Raw genomic sequence first — 21594 nt, forward strand, 5'->3', positions numbered from 1 at the left:
ATCAAGCCGATCCGTCATACTGGGTAAAGTTTTTTTCGGCATCAAAAAATGTTAAAACTTGTACATTTATTGCTCGATTTTTCAAATTTTACATAAAAATAAAAAACTTAAGACAACTAGCTTAAGATGCGAGAAATTATGTCATCATCATTTTGTTATCATTAAAAGATAACTTTATTACAATACATTAAATTAAAAATTGATTCAATGTAGTGTTATATAAATGTTGCATCGAACCCCGCTGTTGCATGATGCCCCGTTTGACGGTACCTACGTAGAAAATTTGAACAGCGAGCAGAAAAAAACTTGTAAATGTGAAGGAGGGCAAAACTTTTTCGTTCGATGATTTGTTGGTTCGCTGTTCGATCTTTGATATGTACTTTCCTTCTACAGCGAAAATTGCTCTCTTTTCTCGGGCGGAGGATTTCTTTTTCAGAAAAGAATCGATCCGCCGCTTAAGGTGTTCGTTCGTGTTTTATTTTCCGCTTACATGATGAATTGGAAATCTTTGACGGTGGCTTTTGCGAGCGAAAGAGTATTCAATTTAATGTTGGTTCGTTATTGCAATAGTTTTTTAGGAGGAAATATGTATACCAGACAGTTAATCTTAAAAATAGCGCTTTTTTATTAAATTTTGTCCTGATTTCAAAAAATATGATACATGTTGAACAATGTGGTAAAAATTCATTTCCGTAGGTTTTTTTTCAACTTTCAAATACACCCATCTTTACAGCTCGAAAAAAAAACGGATAACGCAAATGTTGATGAACAAAAACGCATTTCCCAGGAAAATGTAGCGCTTCAGGAAAAATTTGAGAACGAGCAAGTTTCCATTCCAGACATACGCATTGCCGGAATCGAGAAGGAGAAATGCAAAATAAACCCGTGCAACTTTGAAGCGACTTGAAGGATCTGTGCAGCTGCCCGGAAGCCATTCTTCGCACTAACTATGTAGCGCATTCTCATTGATCACGTTCAATTGGGAGCGATTTTTTTTCTGCTTCCGGAACTGTTTGCCTTCTATGGTTCTGGAACCGGAACGTCGACTATCTATGGTCAGTCCGTTTTACCACTAGCTGTTGGTTGCAATTTTACAATGAAGAACGATTTTCCTAGAAAAGTTTGACTGTAAACGAACGAACGAAAAAAAAATCCGGCCCCTAAATTCGAGGAAGAGCCTCCAAGCAATAATACAATCTGAATCGGAAGGCTGTCAGGATTTATTGCATGTGGCTGCCCCCCCCCCCCCTCCTTTTTTTGTGGGTCGGGGTAGTTCCTTCTAACTATTGCAATGCGAGATGGTCATGTCGATGGATATGAAGTTGAAGGTGGACTATTGCTTACACTGTATGCACCCAAATGGGCAATGTAGCCAGGCTTAGGGGTTTTGCTCTAACTTTGATCGTTTGATTACATCGCGAAAATGTGAGAAGCAAAGTTCGTTAAAACCACGTGTAATAGGTTATCTTTTTGTACAGCTTGTTCGACTTAAATTCTGTTTTTAATAAAAAATTAATAATATAGGTACCTAAAAATTATTTTATAATCATAATAATAATTCCTTTAAACTACTAATATCACAAAATTATTGACAAAGGTACACAGCAAAAATTATTTCCTGTAAAATTACGCAAATGTCCTGTAACAAAAAGGAGCAGGACTATTACCGTTCTTTTACAGGAGGAAAAACAAATTGAGTGACATTTAATTTTTAGTGTACAACTATTTCACAAGACATTTGTGGTAATAAAATAATGAATCTTCGTTAACTTTCAAGGATCATAATTTAAAATTACAGGTTTTGTTAATAACGGGTGATTTATTTTTAAGGTTGCAGTTTTAAGTGTCACGAAATAGTCAATTTTTTTTCTCTGTGTATTGAAAAATTTACAAAATTGACAAAATTGAAAAAACTGACAAAATTGACAAAACAATCAAAATGTATTTCTGTGTACGTTAGTTAAAACTTTAATGTCGTAAATTTTAATATAAATATAAAATTTCATATGTTGTACTCTTCCGTTTATGCCACGTTTTCTAAAAGTTCTATTGTTTGGACTCAAAGTACATTGAGTTAGGTACATTTACATGTTTTCTATATAAGTTTTTGACCTTGATGAAATTCAGCTATATAAGTTTTTTGAAAAAATTATAGTGGTACGAGAAAGCAACTTTTTCAAAAATATTAAAAATTATAAAAAAAGGTTCAAAGTTCCACCAATTTAATTTACCTATATTTTCTATCTAAAAAAATATAAATAGATGAAGCTTGACTTTAGATAAAATGTTTTAATTTAAATCTTTAAATTATCACATGAATAAAATTAAAATTTCCACATGAAAAATATCACAGAATAATTGAAGGAGTGTATTCGAAAAAAAAATGCAACACTTTGTTTTGTTAATAACTTCTGCATGCATGGATGGAAATTGGTCAAATTTTCAGTGAAGCTACCTACTAGTGTAATGTTTACATGCATAGTTTTTGTGACGTTCAGTCGAGTGGTTTTTGAGACATCGTCGAATACAGAAGGTTATTGAATACATTTTTCACACAAAAAAAAGCATAGTATAATTTCTAGATCCGTGGTTTAAATGGACAACACGCAACCATATTTTTGAGTCAATAATGTTTTGTTCTTTAAAACACTACGCGCATAGTAATTTTACTATGTGTTAGTTTTGGCTGCACATAGTAATTTTGACTACATGGCTAGTAAAACTATCAATGAAAGGATGAGTTATATTACTTTGTGCATGGTAAAATTACTATATTAAATGTTAAAATTAAACGTGTTATGATAATAATGAGCATGATTTAAAATAACAAATTTACCAGTCAGTATTGTATAACTATCCCGCGGATTGATGGATTTAACTCTTTTTTGTGATATTTCGGAGGAATTTCCTTACAATATTGTTTGATACAGTTTAATTTTTATTTAACCACCACAATTATTATTTTCTCACAAACTAGCAACTAGTTCTTCGCTGGACCCATATCTGTATCCGGAATATCACCGATGTTTTCCAAAATAGTGGGCAGGACCTTAGGCTATTTATCCATCTATTATTCCGCAATTTACTCCGTTATCTTTCTCCGCATCGTCGATGTCTGTGTCAGTTGCAATTCTTTAAACCGCCGAAGGAAAACACATAGACAAACTGGACTGATGGAAAACCTTAGAATCCTCGAATAGATCGTCCAGCACGGCCGTATGGAAAAACTAATATCGTCCTTTTTCATCGCGTTCTTTCCGAATTATCTGCAAGAGAACGATTTAAAAACAATCTACAAAACGAGAGAAAAAGGAAATTAACCCACCATTTAATTTTACCTTCGATAACGCCTAAAATTAAAGACTCGTTTTTTCGAAAGCCACCGCTATCATGCGTCTGCTAGATGAACCCACGATGGAAGGTGTGGAACAGGTTGAAGTTGACCTTGCACTGCTTCCGAAATCGCCGACTGAAACGGAATTTCGTCTGGAAGAAAAACAAACATAAGTATCAGGAAAACTGGTTTAAAAAAAATCAGAGTCTTACTAGAATTTCCTATCTGGAAATATGTGATGTTTGAACCGTTTACCATAACCTGATCGGCGTTGATATGCTTTATCCACCAGAAAATTATCTTAAAAAACTTCTCCCGAAAAATGGTTCAGAGCTGCTCCGTTTTATCCAGTGCTACATTAAAAAATGAGCCAATCCGGCTGGACAGTATTGACGTAGGACTTTTCCGAATGTTGATATCGTCCAACCTGGCGACGTCATGACTTTCGTGGATCAGCTTTATTTATACCTGCAGTTGAAGTTCTGCAAAGCAAGTTTTTCAACGATTCAAATATTGAATAAATTGTCGATAATTATGAGAAAACTTACACTTAAGGATGTTTTTTCAACCGGCAAGTCCAAGTTTGCCAGAACCGTCATCATTTTAACCAATGGAGAAGCCTTCGTGAATCTGCCAACAAGCAGGACAAGCAGATGACCCAGGGAAGGGCAATTCGGTGTTGCACCATTTTAGTAGGCCTTGACCCAAGTGAACAAAAGCTCGATGACCGAAACACTTACTAACAATTGGTCCGTGATGTACGCTTTCAAATTATTTTTCTTCACGTTCCGAATTCCGACTAACTCGAAATAAAAACATAATAAAATGCACTCAAACGTAGCGCATAGTAAAATTACTAAATCTGAGTGTAAAATGAACAATTCACGAACCCATGTTTTTATGTCAAGAATATTAAATGTTGAACTTATCATGAGTATAGTATTTTCGACAACTCGAAGAACGATGCGTCAAAGTTATCATGCGCATAGTAAATGATAGAACACGAATCGTACAGTATCAAAGTATCATGCGAATGGTAATTTAGACAAGAGGAAATTACTATGAGCTGTCAAAGTTCTCATAGTAAAAATACTAGGTCGTAGTATTATTGCCAAGATTGCTGGTATAAAATACTAAATCATGGTTGAAAATACTAAATGATGGATATAGTAAAATTATCATGACGCTGTATTTGAAAATCCCATGGAATTTTTTTCCGTGTTGGAATGATCGCGAAAAATTTAGGAAAGTCCCAGAGGGAGACTCATAAACAGCTGGAAATCAACTATCCGACGTAAGTTCATATGGTAAATCGTTTAAGAAGTCCTGGAGGATTCAACAGTGAGCAAATTCATTCTTATTTTCACTATTCATTAAGTGAAGATGATTGATTCCATGGTAGGGTATATTAGAGGTTATACAAACATATTATAATCAACATGGGTAACTCTCAGCATGCTTCATACAGTCCAGCAAGGTTTTTATTATATTTGGGTTATATCAAGCGCAAATCAAAAATTTCGATTAGGGAAGTGACGAATATTTTTTTTTACTAGTTCATCTAGATGACTTATAAACAGGTCTGACTTTATTTCTGCAAGGTAAAAGTGCTGCCCACAGTGAAAATTAACAAAATACGGTGGTCAAATCGTGCGCAAAACATTGGAACCGCTAGCTGGGAGATATTTAAAAAATTGCCTAAAGGACAACAAAACGAATTATTTCACGTTTTTGTAATAACCTATCACTCACAATAAAGAAAATGTTGAAAATAATTGTTCGCTTAATTCAATTCTTAGTCAAAGTTGCTAATCAAAATCAAGTCTTAAAAATAGAGGACTAAATTTTGATTTCAGTAAACAAATTCAGAGTTCAGATAAGTATGGTTCGCTATAAACTGATATGCTGATTTATGAATCTTATCCTTTTCAATGATAGTTAGAATAGTATTGATTTATGAAAGATCTTTTTGAGAATCTGATTAAAATAATTTTGAAAAAAAAAATAGATTCAGGTTGCCAGAACTTTTTTAGCGCGTAACCGGGCCGGAAAAATCCGAGCAATTTTATATAAAAACCTGGCACAATCCAAGCATTTGATTTAAAAAATGATGACTAGAAATTTTTATGTGTGATTTTGGGTTCAGTGTAAGTATCTAATACAAAGTTGCCAGATAGCCCGGTTTTATCCGAGTTTGCCCGGATATTTAATAAAAAAATTGGGAACAGTTTAATGAAAAATTTAGGACCGGATTGTTCCCAAATGGCTCATGTACATTTCACTAGCCTCTCACTTAAGTTTTATGTGAACGAGTCAATATTCACTTACTCATCACTTGAGTTTGAAGTGACTGGCACTGAATGTCTTCGGTTCTCACTTAAAATTCACTTGACCGGTCACTTAAGCCAATCCTTTGCCCATCCCTCGAAATTCAAGTGAATTTTTGTATAGCGAACGTCAACAATGTCGGGATTATTTTTTTTTTGTTGTTTGGAAGAGAACCAATTACAGAGGTTTGTTTAAGTTTTTTGGTGCAGAATTAGAGTAATTTATATGTTTTTAAACAATTTTTAATTTTTCCATAAGTCGACAGAAACATCGTGTGAATCGGATAACCTTTTTCAACACAATCAGGTTTCGGATGCGTATTCCGAAAATGATTATAAGTGAAAATTATTTTCAGTGTAATCACCAACAGAACCTTAATTATTGGAAATTGCAATCCAGATTCTCTGTTATGCCATATTCGTTTTCATCCTGGTGGTCCACCGGTTGTGCACCAAGTGCTGTCAAAGCGTTATTTTTATATGAAGATGACAGCAGTTGGTGCACAACCGGTTGGCCACCAGATGAAAACGATTACTGTATTAGACAAGTAGCAAACGCAAAGAAATTTATTATCGCGAGTTTCATATTTTTGACAACCAGAGATGAAACTTTATTAGCCAAAATCAGTTCAAGTGTAAAGTTGAGCATTTGAGACACCATAAATGAACCAAAATAATGGCTCAGTTGGGCGCCACAAATAACACAAATCTTCCATAAAACGGAAACCTTGTAAAACCTTAGATTTATATCTTATTAATAAATCTAATAACTGCTAGCAATTTTAGATACTTTTCCTATTCTCAATTCAACTGCTTAAAGATTTCTAGTTCAAAAATGTTAACTGGAGTTGGAATGCAAAGGTTCGAGTTACATCGGTAGAAAATAAACATCTTTTTACGAGTAGCGGCAATCAAGCTTATGCAATTTGTGTACCCACTACTGAAAGAAGAAATCATTGAAGATGATGATAATGATGATGATTATTTTTTTGTTTCGATTATAGTCGTTTTACCATCTTTATGACATTCGCGACTTTATCAACGTTGCAGTTGGCGGATCGTTATTGAAAAACTATCCGATACAACTGTGTTCGATGTTTACTCTTGGGCTCGAACTCGCGGATATCGGCTCAGGAGACAACATGCTTACCAACTGAGCTATATCACAAGCCCTGTTGTGATGATGAAATCATTGAAAAATTTATACAGAAAACGCTAAAAATCAAATAATTGTGCATGTTTAAATAGAGATGGGTTTAACCGTTTAACCCTAATCCGCTCTTGAGTGTTAATATGACACTATTGGAAGTTTTGTGGCTTTGAACTTTATTGGGGTGCATCCAAATTTAAAAATAATCTTCAGGAATCCTCAATGAATTTTTGAAATATTTAACTTTGCATCTTTACTTTTTTGATTGATGCACCCTGAAAGCCCAAAAAAAATCCTTGATCAGACCTATAGTGTCAATTTGATACTCTTCGCTTAAAACCGCTGTATCTCTCTGGTTGCTCAGCCGGCTTTTACTAATTTATAGTTTTGCAAACCTCGTAATGTAATTCAAATATGTTTCTCAGACATTTTTTACCTACAGCACTTAAGTTTTCCGTTATTCAAAGTCTAAGAAAAAAAAAAAACCGAAAAAGCATGATTCAGAAAAGACTGTAGGTCAGCTACGGATTGCTAAAAAAAAATCACTTCAGACACATTCCACGTGCTTGTACCGCTCAAAAATGATTTTTATTCGTTCGCGTATCAAAAAATTTAAAACTTGTCTATAACTTTGATAATTCAAATCACAAAAAACCAACGGAAAAAAGAGAAAATAATTTTTAACATGCTTTATATAGTTTTGAAAATAAAATTTTTTGTTGAAAAAAGTGGTGATTTTGACAACTTTTCAAAATAATTTATTAAGAAATATGTGGAAAAAATTTTTTTGGAAAAATTTAATTTAATACGTTTTGAAGCCAAAAAACACTGCTTCATTTTGCAGGAAAAAGTGTTTGTTTGTATCCATTGTGATTATTTTGAAAAGCGAACAAAAACAGTCACAAATGAGTGAATTCACGTCACAAAAAAGGGAACTTTTTAATTTTTTTTAAAGTAAACTTATACATTTTCTGACATAAAAAATAAGATCTTCTTTGAAAATGATAGGACAATTCTAAAACACTAAATTTTATAAAAATCGGTTTGGATCTAGCTGAGTTAATTCATGTAACAAAATTTATTTTTTTGTAAAATCTATACAGACTTTGAGAAACAATAGTAATTTTAACGTATGATCCCTCAATATGTTGCTATTCAAGTGCCATTTAAAATTAGGAAAAAGTAAGGTAAAAAAACTGAAAATTTATGATTTTAAAAGTCGGAACAACAAAATATCGTTTTTAAAAAAGCACATATAATTTGAAGGCTCTGAAGAATGGTTCAGAATAACTTGATATTTCGTGACGCGGATTCGGTTAAATATATTGTTCTGTTTAAACAGAGTTAATTCACGTCACAACTTCAAATAAGCATAACTTCGTTCGTTATCGTTCAATCGAAAAGTTAAGCACATCAAATTGAGGGCTCTTGTTTTTTCTACAACTCATTCGAAGACAGCGATATTCTATTTCCACAGAGAGAACAGGAAATCAAAGTTGTATGTACTGAAGTCAAAAATGGTCATTTCTATCGTGAAGTCACATCACGAAAGTAATTGATCATAACAAAAAGAAATTAAATTTTATAACGACCAAATTTTATTTATTTTTAAGTAAATTTAATTCGCGACCGTGTGTTACAATTCTTATCATTTTCAAATAAATTGGTTGACGTTTAGAATGATAACAGTTCAGAAAAGTCTTGAAAAGCGATTTCACGTTACGGTGGAATGTGTCTTCAGCTTTTTTGGACACTAAGTGAATTTTTTTTGAGCATTCCCTAGCAGGTCTACAGTCTTTTTTCTTAGACTTTGAATAACGGCAAACTGAGGTATTGTAGGTGAATATTGTCCGAAAAACATATTTGGGTTACATCACGAAGTTTCCAAAACTATAAATTTTGTAAAAGTTGGTTGAGAAACAAAAAAGATATATTGGTTTTGGTCAGAGGTGTCAAATTAACACTCCAGGGTCTGTAACGGGTATTAATTTTAAGGACGGATGAAGTTATGTCACCGATGTTGCCTATACAAGAATAGTTTTACGAATGAGCCCAAATTTTTTTCTCAAGGGAGTTTAACTGCCAGGGTCACTTTTCCCTATGAGTCTAACTGAGCTGTGTACGATCTTTTTATAGCGTCAAATACCCGAGCGTCAGAGAAATGGGCGGAGATGAATCGATGCACAATGGGGAAAAAGTGTACAAACCGCGAAGAAATTCAATATCTTTCGTCCTACATGACCCAAATTTATAAAGTTATACTTTCTTTTTGTGAAAATTTCCAGAAAATCGATAGGACATAGTTTCAAACGCCGCACAAGCTTACGAACGGAGATATAGTGCCTTTTTAACCCCTTATTCCCCAATATTTTGTAAACATTCCAGAAAAACACTGATTCGAACCAGAGAATTTTGAACGAACACAGACCTATCGTGTGTATTTTTTATGAGGAATCGAATAAAGGCTGTTTTGGCCACCGCACGCTTGAGAAAATGTAGTTATGGCTGTTTTTACCCTCAATTCCCCTATATTTTTCAATTATTTCTGAAAAAAGCATGTTCGAACTTTTACATTTTGAACCAAATGGGTTGTATCTTGTGTGTATTTTTCCGAGCAATCGAATGAGGGCTGTTCGAGCCGCCGCATACTTCGAAAAATGGAGTTATGGCTGATTTACCTTCAATTTCCCTCAATTTTTCGAATTGTTAAGAAAACGCATGTTCGGACTTGAAAACTTTAAATCTTTTGGAACGTATCTTGTGTGATTTTTTCCGAGGAGTTCAATGAAGAAATTCAGTGTTTGAGCCACCGCACGCATCGGAAACAGGAGTTATGGCTGTTTTTACCCTCAATTCCCCTACATTTTTCAATGATTTCAGAAAAAAGCATGTTCGGAATTCAAAATTTTGAACCAAATGGGTTGTATCCTATGTGATTTTTTCCGAGGAATCCTACGAAGCTTATTCGAGCCACCGCACGGATTGGGAACAGGAGTTATGGCTGTTTTACCCTCAATTGCCCAACATTTTTTAAAAAGCTCAGAAAAAAGCATGTTGGGACTGGAAAATTTTGAATCAAATGGGTTGTATCCTATGTAATTTTTTTCAAGGAATCCAACGAAGCCTATTTGAGCCACTGCACGAATTGGAAACAGAAGTTATGGCTGTTTTGCCCTCAATTCCCCTTCATTTTTCAAATAGCTCCAAAAAGCATATTCGGAATTGAAAATTTTGAACCAAATTGAACGTATCATGTATGATTTTTTTCGAGGAATACAACGAATCCTATTTGACACACCTCACGCATCGGAAACAGGAGTTACATATGTTTTATCCTCAATTCCCTTTCATTTTTCAAAAAGTTAAGGAAAACCATGATCGGACTTGAAAATTTTGAACCAAACGCGACTTATCTTATGCAATTTTTTTCGAGGAATTCAACGAAGGCTGTTTGAACCACCGTACCCTATGAAATGTGGAGTTATGGCTGTTCTTACCCTCAATTCCCCTACATTTTTTCTGAAATCATTGAAAAATGTAATGAAATTGAGGAAAAAAACAGCCATAACTCCATATTTCAAAGCTTGCGGTGGCTCAAACAGCTTTCATTTGATTCCTCGGAAAAAATTGCTTAAGATAAGTCTCGTTTGGTTCAAAATTTTCAAGTCCGATCATAGTTTTTCTGAACTTTTTGGAAAATGAAAGGGAATCGAAGGTGAAACAGCCATAACTTCTGTTTCCGATGCGTGCGGTGTGTCAAATAGGCTTCGTTGCATTCCTCGAAAAAAATCACACATGATACGTTTCATTTGGTTCAAAATTTTCAAGTCCGAACATGCTTTTTTCTGAAACTATTGAAAAATGTAGGGGAATTGAGGGTAAAACAGCCATAACTCCATTTTCCAAAGCGTGCGGTGGCTCAAACAGCCTTCATTGGATTTCTCGGAAAAAATCACACAAGATACGTCTCAATCAGGCTTCGGATTCATTTGAGAGCAAACACCCACGGAGCTAAAATCTGCTCTCACTCTTTAAGCTGCGTGAAGGGATGAGAAGGAGTGACCATTTGCCTCGAAGATGTCATGCTCCTAGGGAGTTCTTTTAACCTCTCGCTCCGCTCTTAAAAGATAAATGAGCGCTCTTCGGGATCGCTCCCTAGGAGGACGCTTTAAGACAAACGTTATGAACTGGGAATCTGGCTGGTTCGTGTTCGTTTGTTTTGGTTTGCGCCGGCGGTGTCATTTGGAAATGATTTAATATGAATAACGAAAGGTAGGACGTGTCCCGGCTGATTATTTTGTTGAGTAGCGTGGCTCAAATAAGCAGATTGTTGTGTGAAGTTTACATGCAAAATTTAAGTCAAATAGCACTAGAAGGGCCTCTAGTTTGTAAAGAAATTTGAAATATTATCTTCGGGTAGCTATTATTTCATCAAAAACCGTCAAACGGGGCATTATGCAACAGGCGGGTTAGATGCTACATTTGTATACCACATCAAGAGGTGTTATTTTTTATTTGAATATAATATAGTGAAGTTATCATTTAATGATAACAAAATAATGATGACTTATTTCTTAACATTGTGAGATAGATTTTTAAATATTTTGATTCTCATAGAAAATTAAAAAAAAATTGTTCCAAAGATGTACCTACATTTTTTATATATTTTTCCAATGCCATAAACATACCTCGCCTATATCAACACTGTTGGTGTGATTTTTTTTTTTGGAAAATCAGCTTTTTTTTAAATAAATATTTGAATAATTCAGTTACCAATCTGGGCTAAAAATTCTTCAAAATGCAAATCAAAGATTCACCTTTTAAATCTTGATTCCATATGCTGTTATGATTGGTTCACTTCACGCGTTTGTTAAATTCAAAATATCATCTATCATAACATGAACTTTTATGATTTAAGATAGATGATTTTTCACCCCTAAATGTATGCAGCACCTTCATGGTTTTAAAATCATTTTTGACAGAAAAATACAACATGAACTTTTATGATTTAAACTAGATAATTTTTTACCCCTAAATGTATGCAGCACCTTTATGGTTTTGAAATCATTTTTGACAGAAAAACATAACATATTTTTATGAGTTAAGCTAGATGATTTTTTACCCCTAAATGTATGCAGCACCTTTATAGTTTTAAAATCATTTTTGACAGAAAATTGTAAAATTTTATTCGAACAAAACCAAAACTTACTCATTTGATGCTTTATGCGTTATAACATCAGCAATATATCTTAAACTATAAATTTTCAAATGTTTTCATTTGATTTTTTCATTCATTGTTGCCACTTATCTAGACCTTTTTTAGAAAGGTGAAAATTGTATGTTTTTGCAGATTTGAAAATAGCTGGGGAAGCAATGATTTTTCTGACTACGTACTTTTGATGTCCCATCAACCTTAAGCCTTTTGATTTAAAGGCAGAGTGATTATCTGTGGACGTTAAGTTTTTAAAAGCCATTTAGGTTGATAAGGGTGCAGTATGTTCTTGATTACAATACTTCTTTAAACACCGGCCGATTTCTTTGTAAAACAAATTATCTGAAAGCCTTAACTTCGACAATCGTTTAACATGAACATTGAATGTAAATTAGAGAAATAATATCAACGTTGTTTAGGTACAAAAATAGTCTAAAATTCGTTTTGCTTACATCGTCGCACAGCCACCCCCAGCAGCCAGCCAGCAGCTGTGAGCTATTTGAAGCAATCAAATACATATGTACCTAACTCGAAGCAATTCTGAATCGTCACACGCAAAGTTATTTCTCCCAGGGAGGCCTCTTTGGGAGGAGCGCAGAGCCTCCGAGGGAGCAAAGAGTGACTGGTGCTCCTAGCGATTCTGGCGATAAGAGAAGCGAGAAAGAGTGGTTTTCGACTGCCAGGAGTTTGGGAGTTCCTCCTCAATGAGTGGTACTGCTCTACCTCTTATGAGTCGCGCCTCAGGATGCGTCCGAAGCCTGGTCTCAATAGATTCAAAATTTTCAAGTCCGAACATGCGTTTTCTTAACAATTTGAAAAATGTAAGGGAAATGAAGGTAAAACAACCATAACACCATTTTCCGAAGTGTGCGGCGGCCAAGGATTGAAAAACTCATTCAAACGAGCGACAGAGCCTGCATCGCTCCGATTTTTGCTCATAAAAATGCCCTGGAACGCGAATGAGGTGTGAGCGAGAATCTCCTGTTCTCACGAATCGAGCCCGACCAAATCGAAAACACGACCAAGGCTCCTGATTCCTTTTTGCCTTGCTTCCTTCTCCGCACACAAAATCTAGCATCAACCCGACGATTGCGTAGCAGCGAGCCGATTCATGAAACTTTTACCAACCCGCTCATGAGCTGTGTTAGTAATGGTATTATTCTTTCCCGTGGAAAAATGTTCGCCCCTTTGCAAAGCTTGAGCTTGAACAAACACTAACAGCAACAAAGACCTGCTGGCTGTAAACACGCGTTGGTCAAAAGGAATGGAAAATAAGAAGAACAGTGTGCATTCGGCCGGCACATCCAATCCATTTTAGTGATGTTATTATTCTTTTCAGGCAAATATGCCGAGCCAAAAGTATTGTTTTGCTTCTTGCTAGTGCTGTTATTATTGCTTCCTACGAAAGAATGTGCGTCACTTTTTGAAGCTACGAGCTTGAAGGAACATCAATAACATCAACAGCAACAGTGTGCACATGTGTAGGCCAAGCCAATCTTTAAACGATCGGTGCCCGGGCGGTACGGACGGTTTGTCTCTGAGAAGGACGAGCCGAAAGATTCCTTTTTCTTTTTTTTCTTCCTACTTTTTTCTTCTGAACTGGCGTACTTTCTTCCTTAAACAGACAGCAAGCTCGGTATCAAAATTCTCATGAAGCAAATTCGAGTCTCTCGTGATCCCGTTTCTCAGACTCGCTCATGAATGTGTTTTAATACGAGCAGCATAGAAACCGCCGTTGTAGAATCGTTTTTGTTGCTGTTCGTGATTGTATTAAACACAAACGAATAGCGAGCCGGCGGCGAAGCATTTTCGTGTGCGTTTCGAGGAGTGAGCGATTTTTATAGTCCCTGGCGGCGGCTCAAACAGCCCTCATTCGATTGCTCGGAAAACACACACAAGATACAACCCATTTGGTTCAAAATGTACAAATCCGAACATGCTTTTTTCAGAAATAATTGAAAAATATAGGGGAATTTAGGGTAAAAATAGCCATAACTCCATTTTCTGAAGCGTGCGGTAGCCAAAACAGCCTTCATTCGATTCCTCATAAAAAATACACACGATAGGTCTGTGTTCGTTCAAAATTCTCTGGTTCGAATCAGTGTTTTTCTGGAATGTTTACAAAATACCCTATATTTAGAAAAATACCCTATATAGAATAAGGGGTTAAAAAGGCACTATATCTCCGTTCGTAAGCTTGTGCGGCGTTCAAAACTATGTCCAATTGATTCTCCGGAAATTTTCACATAAGGAAAGTATAATTTCATAGATTTGGGTCATGTAGGACGGAAGATATTGAGTTTCTTCGCGGTTGGTACACTTTTTTCTCCATTGTGCGAAAAATCTAAAAAATCATGTTTTGTTTTTATTTGCACAATATTTAAACAATCAAAACTAATGAAATTATAACTTGTTTTATTTTTTGAAAATCTTGTATAGCAAGAGGTCAATAAAGTTTTTCAGATTTTTTTTTTCTGAATGGTCAATGGTTGACATAATCTTGCAAACTAACTCAGAGAGTTGAACTGAGTTATTGTGAAAAATTTCATCATCATATTTCTGGAAAATGTAGATACTCCAACAACTCTCAAATAGCAAGAATTTCGCTCACCCATCAATAATTCGACTCACAGAGTATGGAGCCTTGAAATTCCTGATTGCCGCAGCAATTTCCCCCAAATATGGCAACCTCACCACATCAAAAAAGAAGGACCAGATCAGGCTGGGGGTGATGAAAGGTATCTAATGGACTTTCAAGCCGACTTACATAAACGGTCTAGAAGGTAGCAGACGTTCGTCGTTCGTCTATCCGCAATATGGAGCGCATCAATTGAACTGCTAAACTACGCTACACACATAACATCAACGACAAAAGTATCGTCGAATGGCAATGAATTTCTCCGGAAGGCCCCCGGATTTCGGCACCTGATGGGCTCTGCTGAATTGTTTGGCTGCTGCTGGCTCTTGGTTCCGCAAAATTTAGGAATGTGCGGCGAAGATGAATTTTTAACTTCACCAAGATCCGGTGGATTTGGGCGCGAAAATTTATGGATCCGGTGTTTGGTGGGAATGCGATTTGGGTGTGTTTTATTGCTGACCAGGATTGGATAAAGCTCTGAGTGATTTCTCTTCTCTCGGAACTGGCCCTGGACTGTTGCTGTTGGAGAACAATTGAAAGAAAACGCTAAAACGGTTTCCCGGAATGTTCTTGAAAGGTTTTACAGTCCTGTTCGGGAATTGGGAAAAATTTACTGCCCAGTTAGGCTGTTAACAGCCGCGCGTAAAGCCGTGAAATGGGCAGTAATTTGAATAATTTTCGAACAGTGCTATTCGATTTCGAGGCGTCGAGATTTATTTGGATCGAACATGAACTGAAATACGATCTGTTTTCCAAAGAATGATATACTTGCTTCTGAAGCTTCTATCAACCATATAGAGTGAATGAACATTTGTGTGTGAAACCAAACTTTTATTTGTAATATGTCAAAATTTCTATAAGCAGTGAACATACTTCAAGATATTAAAATAAATGCGAAAAACAATTCTTTTTTATTTTGCTTAGAGAGTTCAAGAATGTATTCAAATATAAATGTAAACATTTTTGTTCAAAATATTGGGTGTTCTTGTCTTTCAAAATTCTAACGAAATACTTTGGCCTACCAAATTAGTGAACTAAAAATTTTTTGAAAAAAAAATACATAAAAAATACTAAACCATATACATTCGCGTATTTTTATTTCAGTTATTTGGTGTATATTTTTTCTTGAAAAAAGTAACGATAAACCCAACTCAACCAAAATGTTGGAGGTTATATTGAACATTTCTGATTTGAACTATTAGTTAAAATTATCATTACAAAGAATTTCTTTAGAAAACCAAACATTTTTGAATTGAAAATGGACATTTCCCTATTCAGATATTTTTGCCTACCATCCATACTTGCATGAACACTAAATAGGTTTATGCATCCAATTCAAACTATTTTCAACCTTCCTAAATTTTTAACAATTAGGCGATGATGGTTGCCTTCAGAGTAGGTAAAGAACTTTTCGTTCGAAAAAAAGTTTTAACCTGCGTGCGTTTTCAGCAGTAACCGAGTTCTACATGTGAGCTGTCGTTGAACACCAAGGTGAAAAATTTGAACGCAGAAGAAAAGAATAGAAAATACAAAAAAAGGAAAAAAAATGATAAAAAGGAAAGAAAAAAATAGAAAAATTGGAAAGAATAAAAAGAAAAGAAAAATATAATAACAGAAATAAAAGAAAACAATGGAAAATAATATAAAAAAAATAGAAAGAATAAAATAGAAAAGAAAAGAATAGAAAGGAATAAAAATGAATTGGAAGGAATAAAAAAAGAATATAAATGAATAGAAAAAAAAGAAAAGAATGGAAAAGAATAGTCAAGAATAGAAAATAATAGAAAATAATAGAAAAGAATGGAAAAGAAAAGAAACGAATTGAAATAAAGAAAAGAATTTAAAATATTAGAAAAGAAAAGAAATGGAAAACAATATAAAAGAATAAAAAGGAATAGGAAATAATACAAAAGAATGGAAAAAATAGAAAAGAATACAAAAGAATCGGAAAGAACAAAAAGGAATAGTAAAGAAGAGCAAAGAAAAGAATAGAAAAGAAAATAATTGAAAAGAAAAAAATATAAAAGAATAGAAAAGAATGGAAAAGAATAGAAAAGAATAGAAACGAATGAAATAGAACAGAAAATAATAGAAAATAGTAGAAGACAACAGAAAAGTAAAAAATCGGAAATAATATAAAAGAATAGAAAAATATGGAATAGAAGAGAAAAAATGGTAAAATATTTGAAAGAACAGAAAATAATTGAAATTAAAAGAAATTAATAGAAAATGATAGAAAGTTATATAAAAGAAAAGAAAACAATAGAAAAGAAAAGAATAGAAAAGAATAGAAAAGAATAGTGTTAGGGATGCCAGCTCACAAAGAACAATATTTCTGGATCTTTAGTCTTTTTATTCGATGATTAAAAATCTCCTAAAATTATTAATTTTAGTTAGTTTTAGAAAATTATGAACGAGGGAAGAAAGGCTTACATTTAGTGTTCGCAATAGCTGTTGTGCGGCAAATCTCTCCTAACACTGTCCAATCCTTGTCGGAATCTGTTTAGCATCACGAAATCAGTTATTAAATGCGTTATCTATACGTTGTTACAACAATCTTACCAGATAAGAACTATCCACCTATTGCATATATGCTCAATTTCCACGTTTTACAGTATTTGTAAACCTGACTACAAAGTAAATAGTTCGTAACTTCCCAATTATCGTACAAAATATCAATTTTAATCTTACCGTTCGGAAAATATTAGTTCTATCACTATTTTCCAACGTAAATAGAAAAACTTCCTTAATTTTATAAATTATTTCGCGCACGCTTTTTATCTACTTCCGCCTTATCAACCTTCTTCTACGTTTTCACTTGCCAATCTGCCGTTTCTCGATCTGACGTCTATCCGTCGCTGTCATCAGGAGTTGATCGTCGATGTAGCCCCAACCAAATCGATCAAGCCGAGGGGCTCAAGTTGGCGCTACTAACAGTCCCCCCCGGAGTGCGGTCAGACATCTCCTGAGCAGCACGATTGCTAACGCCAACGTCGATTACAGCTAACCTCACCGCTGGTCTCTCGTAGATTCCGTGGACTGTTTGGACAGTCGCCTTTCGAACTTGACCATCCTTGGATGGAACGGTCCCGATGACTCTTCCTTTGGGCCAACTGTTTCTGGGTGCACTAGGATCAACCATGATCACGATATCACCAACCGCAATCTTTTTTGCAGGTGTGTACCACTTGGATCGTCTAGTCAAACATGGCAAATAGTCATTCAGCCAACGTCGCCAAAAGATGTTTGCTATAAGTTGAGAAGTGTGCCACTGTTTTCTAAGTGCCTCAGAACTGTCGTCAAACAAAGCTAGAGGCTTGTTACCATTGGAGGAACCGAGTATAAAATGGTTTGGAGTTAGCACAGGAGCGTCTTGATCTTCCAACGACACGTAAGTCAGAGGTCTGGAGTTTACTGTACCTTCGATTTCCACCAGCGCGCAGCGTAGTACCTCTTCACGTGGAACTCGAGAAAGCGAGATGTTTTGCAAGTTGTTTTTTACTGTTTGAATTAACCTTTCCCATGCACCACCCATGTGTGGTGATGCTGGGGGGTTGAATTTCCAGGTGGTTTCGGTAGATGTAATTGCCGATACTAGAGCATCTTGGTTCACCTTTTCGAGTTCTGTTACGAGTTCTTTTGCTGCTCCTCGGAAGTTTGTTCCTCGATCGCTATAAATGAATCTTGGAACTCCGCGACGGACCATGAACATTCTCAATGCCATGATGCATGAGTCGGTGCTCAGTGATTGCACGAGATCTATATATATGGCACGAGTGGTCATACACGTTATTAAAACACCCCATCTTTTCTCTGAACGACGATGAACAACGACCAGCATCGGACCAAAATAATCGATGCCTGCATGAGTAAATGGCCGGCAGAAGGCTGCCAGTCTGGCTTCTGGAAGATCGGCCATAGGGGGTGGTTCTGGAGAAGCCTTTTCGTTTTTACAACGCTGACAGTTGCCTCTCATGGTACGGTATACTACTCTCAACTTCGGAATGTCATAGCGCAGACGTAGTTGATTGATGGCAGTTTCGTGGTTCCGGTGATAAAGATTTTTGTGGAAATGTTGAACAATAAGTCTTGTCATGTGATGCTCCCGTGGCAGGACAATAGGATTTTTTGAATGAAGGTCTGTATACTGGCAAGTTTTCGTTCTGCTGTGAATACGCATAACACCATGGGTGTCTACGAAGGGTGAAAGGCGATAAAGTTTGCTAGACTTTGGCAGGACTTTGGGACTTTCGCCGGAGGACTCCTTCAGCAAAGTATATTCGTCAGCGGTCGTACATATTTGGACTTCTCTGTACAAAAGGTTTTGTGCTGCTAGTAATTCCTCCCTGTTCAAGGGTGGAATGCTCTCGATATCGGGGTTCAGGCGCTTAGGTTTCATGTTCTTTCGCGATGGATGCAGTAAGCTTCGAAATTCATTAACAGCTCTTATTACCATGGCTGTCGATCGGTACAGACGACGCCAGCAGGAAAAGTTTTCGATATTTACAATTGATTGATGAGTCGCAATTTGAAGCAGAAGCTTAGGACGTAGTTCTTCGTTGGTGTTGTCGATGGATTTTGGTTGATTTGGCCACTCTTCTGCTGGTTTATAAAGAAAGGAAGGGCCTCTAAACCATCTGCTGCTCGAGGAAGTATCCGACACGCCCTTCCATTTGGTTCCGTCATCCGCAACGTTATCCTTTGTAGGAGTCCAGTACCACTCGTTGAGATTCGTTAGTTCCAGAATCTCGCTTACACGCGTTCCGACGAATTGAGAATATCTGCGATGATCTGATTTCAGCCAGCTCAAAAGGTTTCTTGAATCGGTCCAGAAGAATTGTTTATGGACTTCGATGGATAATGACGCAACTATATTTGTTGCTAATCTGGCTCCTAGTAGACCAGCTTGCAGCTCAGATCTCGGGATAGTTAAGAATTTCAGTGGAGATACCCTTGTTTTGCTTCCAACTAAGGTGCATTCTACGTTGCCGTTTTCCTCGAACCTGAGAAACACTGCGGTGGCAAATCCACTCTCGCTCGCATCGACAAACGTATGCATTTGAACGACTGTGGTGTTGAACATAGATGTCATTATTCTATAACAACGCGGGATTCTAACTTCTTGAAGCGCCGGTAGCACATTCAGCCATGACAACCACTTCAAAAAAAGATCTTTGGGGATATTGTCATCCCATCCGACGCCAACGCGCCATACTTCTTGTAGGATTATTTTCAGATACATTAAAACGTGGCCTATTAGCCCCAGGGGATCAAAGATCATCATAAGGGTTCTGAGAACTTCTCTTTTAGTTGGAATTCGCTTACCATTCAGCAGATCCGGATCGTGTCTAGAAGAGAGCTTGAACGTGAACTTATCGGAAGCAGTATTGCAAAACATCCCAAGGATCTTCTCGGTGCCAAGCTCGGAAGACAAACTCATACTTTTTTCCGCGGCATTCGGGCCTGGAAGAGCTTTCAGGAACCGACGGGAATTGGATACCCAGTTCCTTATCTCAAAGCCACCGCTTCTGTGGATCTCGTAAACTTCCTTGGCGATACGTATGGCGTCGTCCTCATCTTCCACGCTCACCAGTGCGTCGTCAACGTAGTGTTGATTGATAATTACGTCAACCGCCTGTGGAAACTCCTTTTGAAATTTTCGCGCATTTGCGTTCTTCACGAAGAGGGCGCTGCACGGTGAACAGCTGGCCCCAAATGTCATTACTCGCATAACATATTCACTGGGAACGATAGAGTCCGCGTTGCTTTTCCAAAAGAACCTTTGGCATTGTTGATCGGCTTCTCTGATTAGTACCTGATGGTACATTTCCCTTATATCACCGGAAAAGGCTATTTTATATTCTCGGAATTTGAGCAAAATAGAAAAAAGCGAACTCATCTGATCAGGCCCTTTTAGGAGGACTGAATTAAAAGATACTCCGTGGGCTTTTGCTGCAGCATCCCAGACTATTCGTAGTTTGCCTGGTTTGTTTGGGTTCACCACGGGGAATATAGGGAGATACCAAACTCTAGGTTGTTTCGATACAAGTTCTTTCTTGTCTAACTTCCTGATGTATCCCTTGCGCAAATAGTCCTGTATTTTTTCCTCCATCAGCGTAGCTAGCTTTTCGTCTTTGCTCAGTCGGCGATCTAAGCATTGCCACCTCCTGAGAGCCATGTCTCTACTGTTGGGCAACCTCACATGTTCGTACTTCCATAACAGTCCTACTTCGTATCTGCCAGCAACCGATTTCATTTGGAAGTTCAACATGTCAATAGCTTTTTGATCATTAGTTGACATTAGCCGCGATGAATGAGAAATGCCAATGCTATCCAACGAAAAATAGTTTTTTACTAACTTTTGCAGACTATCGTCATCATTACATTCACATCTAGGTATGCTGTGCATGTTTACAAAAAAACTAGCTGGTTCAGTTTCAGCGCAGTTGCCGAACACGATCCAGCCCAATCTGGATTTTACTGCGATTGGTTGGTTGAAGCGGCCTTCGCGGGTTTTGAAGGCATTCCCTAGATGTGCATGATCCAGGCCAATCAGGATCCGTGGGACAGCATCTCGATAGGACTCGAAGGGAATGTTGTTCAAATGGGGGTACTTGCGCTTCATATCAGTTGTTATTTAAGACTGTTTAGGTAAGTTTAGTTCACGAACTGTTCGAACTTCCGACAAACTGTAAGACCTTTCAAACGATTTGTTGCTACCTGATACTCGTAAGTTGACAACTTTTGAACGATCCTCGAATCGCCTTGTATCACCTGTCCATTTCAGGCAAAGTGATTTTTGCGGGCCCTGAAGGTCAAGTTCGTTCGCTAAGCTCTCTTCAATAAGAGTGAGTTCCGACCCGTCGTCTAAAAACGCAAACGTGCGTATCGCTGTTTTCGAGCCATACAGAATGACAGGGACGATTCTGAACA

The 21594-nt window shown here is 36.6% G+C and overlaps 1 protein-coding gene across 1 annotated transcript; it reads right to left on the reverse strand.

Moving 5' to 3' along the window:
• Positions 1-17563: 17563 nt before the first annotated feature.
• On the reverse strand, positions 17564-21286 carry LOC129753678 (uncharacterized). The gene has a single exon (XM_055749525.1). It carries the CDS (start codon positions 21284-21286, stop codon positions 17564-17566), a length of 3723 nt encoding a protein of 1240 aa, XP_055605500.1.
• Between the last annotated feature and the right edge of the window lie 308 nt (positions 21287-21594).

The sequence above is a fragment of the Uranotaenia lowii genome, chromosome 3, assembly GCF_029784155.1.
Source record: "Uranotaenia lowii strain MFRU-FL chromosome 3, ASM2978415v1, whole genome shotgun sequence".
In the NCBI taxonomy this organism is placed as follows: domain Eukaryota; kingdom Metazoa; phylum Arthropoda; class Insecta; order Diptera; family Culicidae; genus Uranotaenia; species Uranotaenia lowii.

Coding starts and splice junctions, on each gene's coding strand:
- LOC129753678 (XM_055749525.1), bottom strand. CDS start 21,286: ATGAAGCGCAAGTACCCCCATTTGAACAACATTCCCTTCGAGTCCTAT.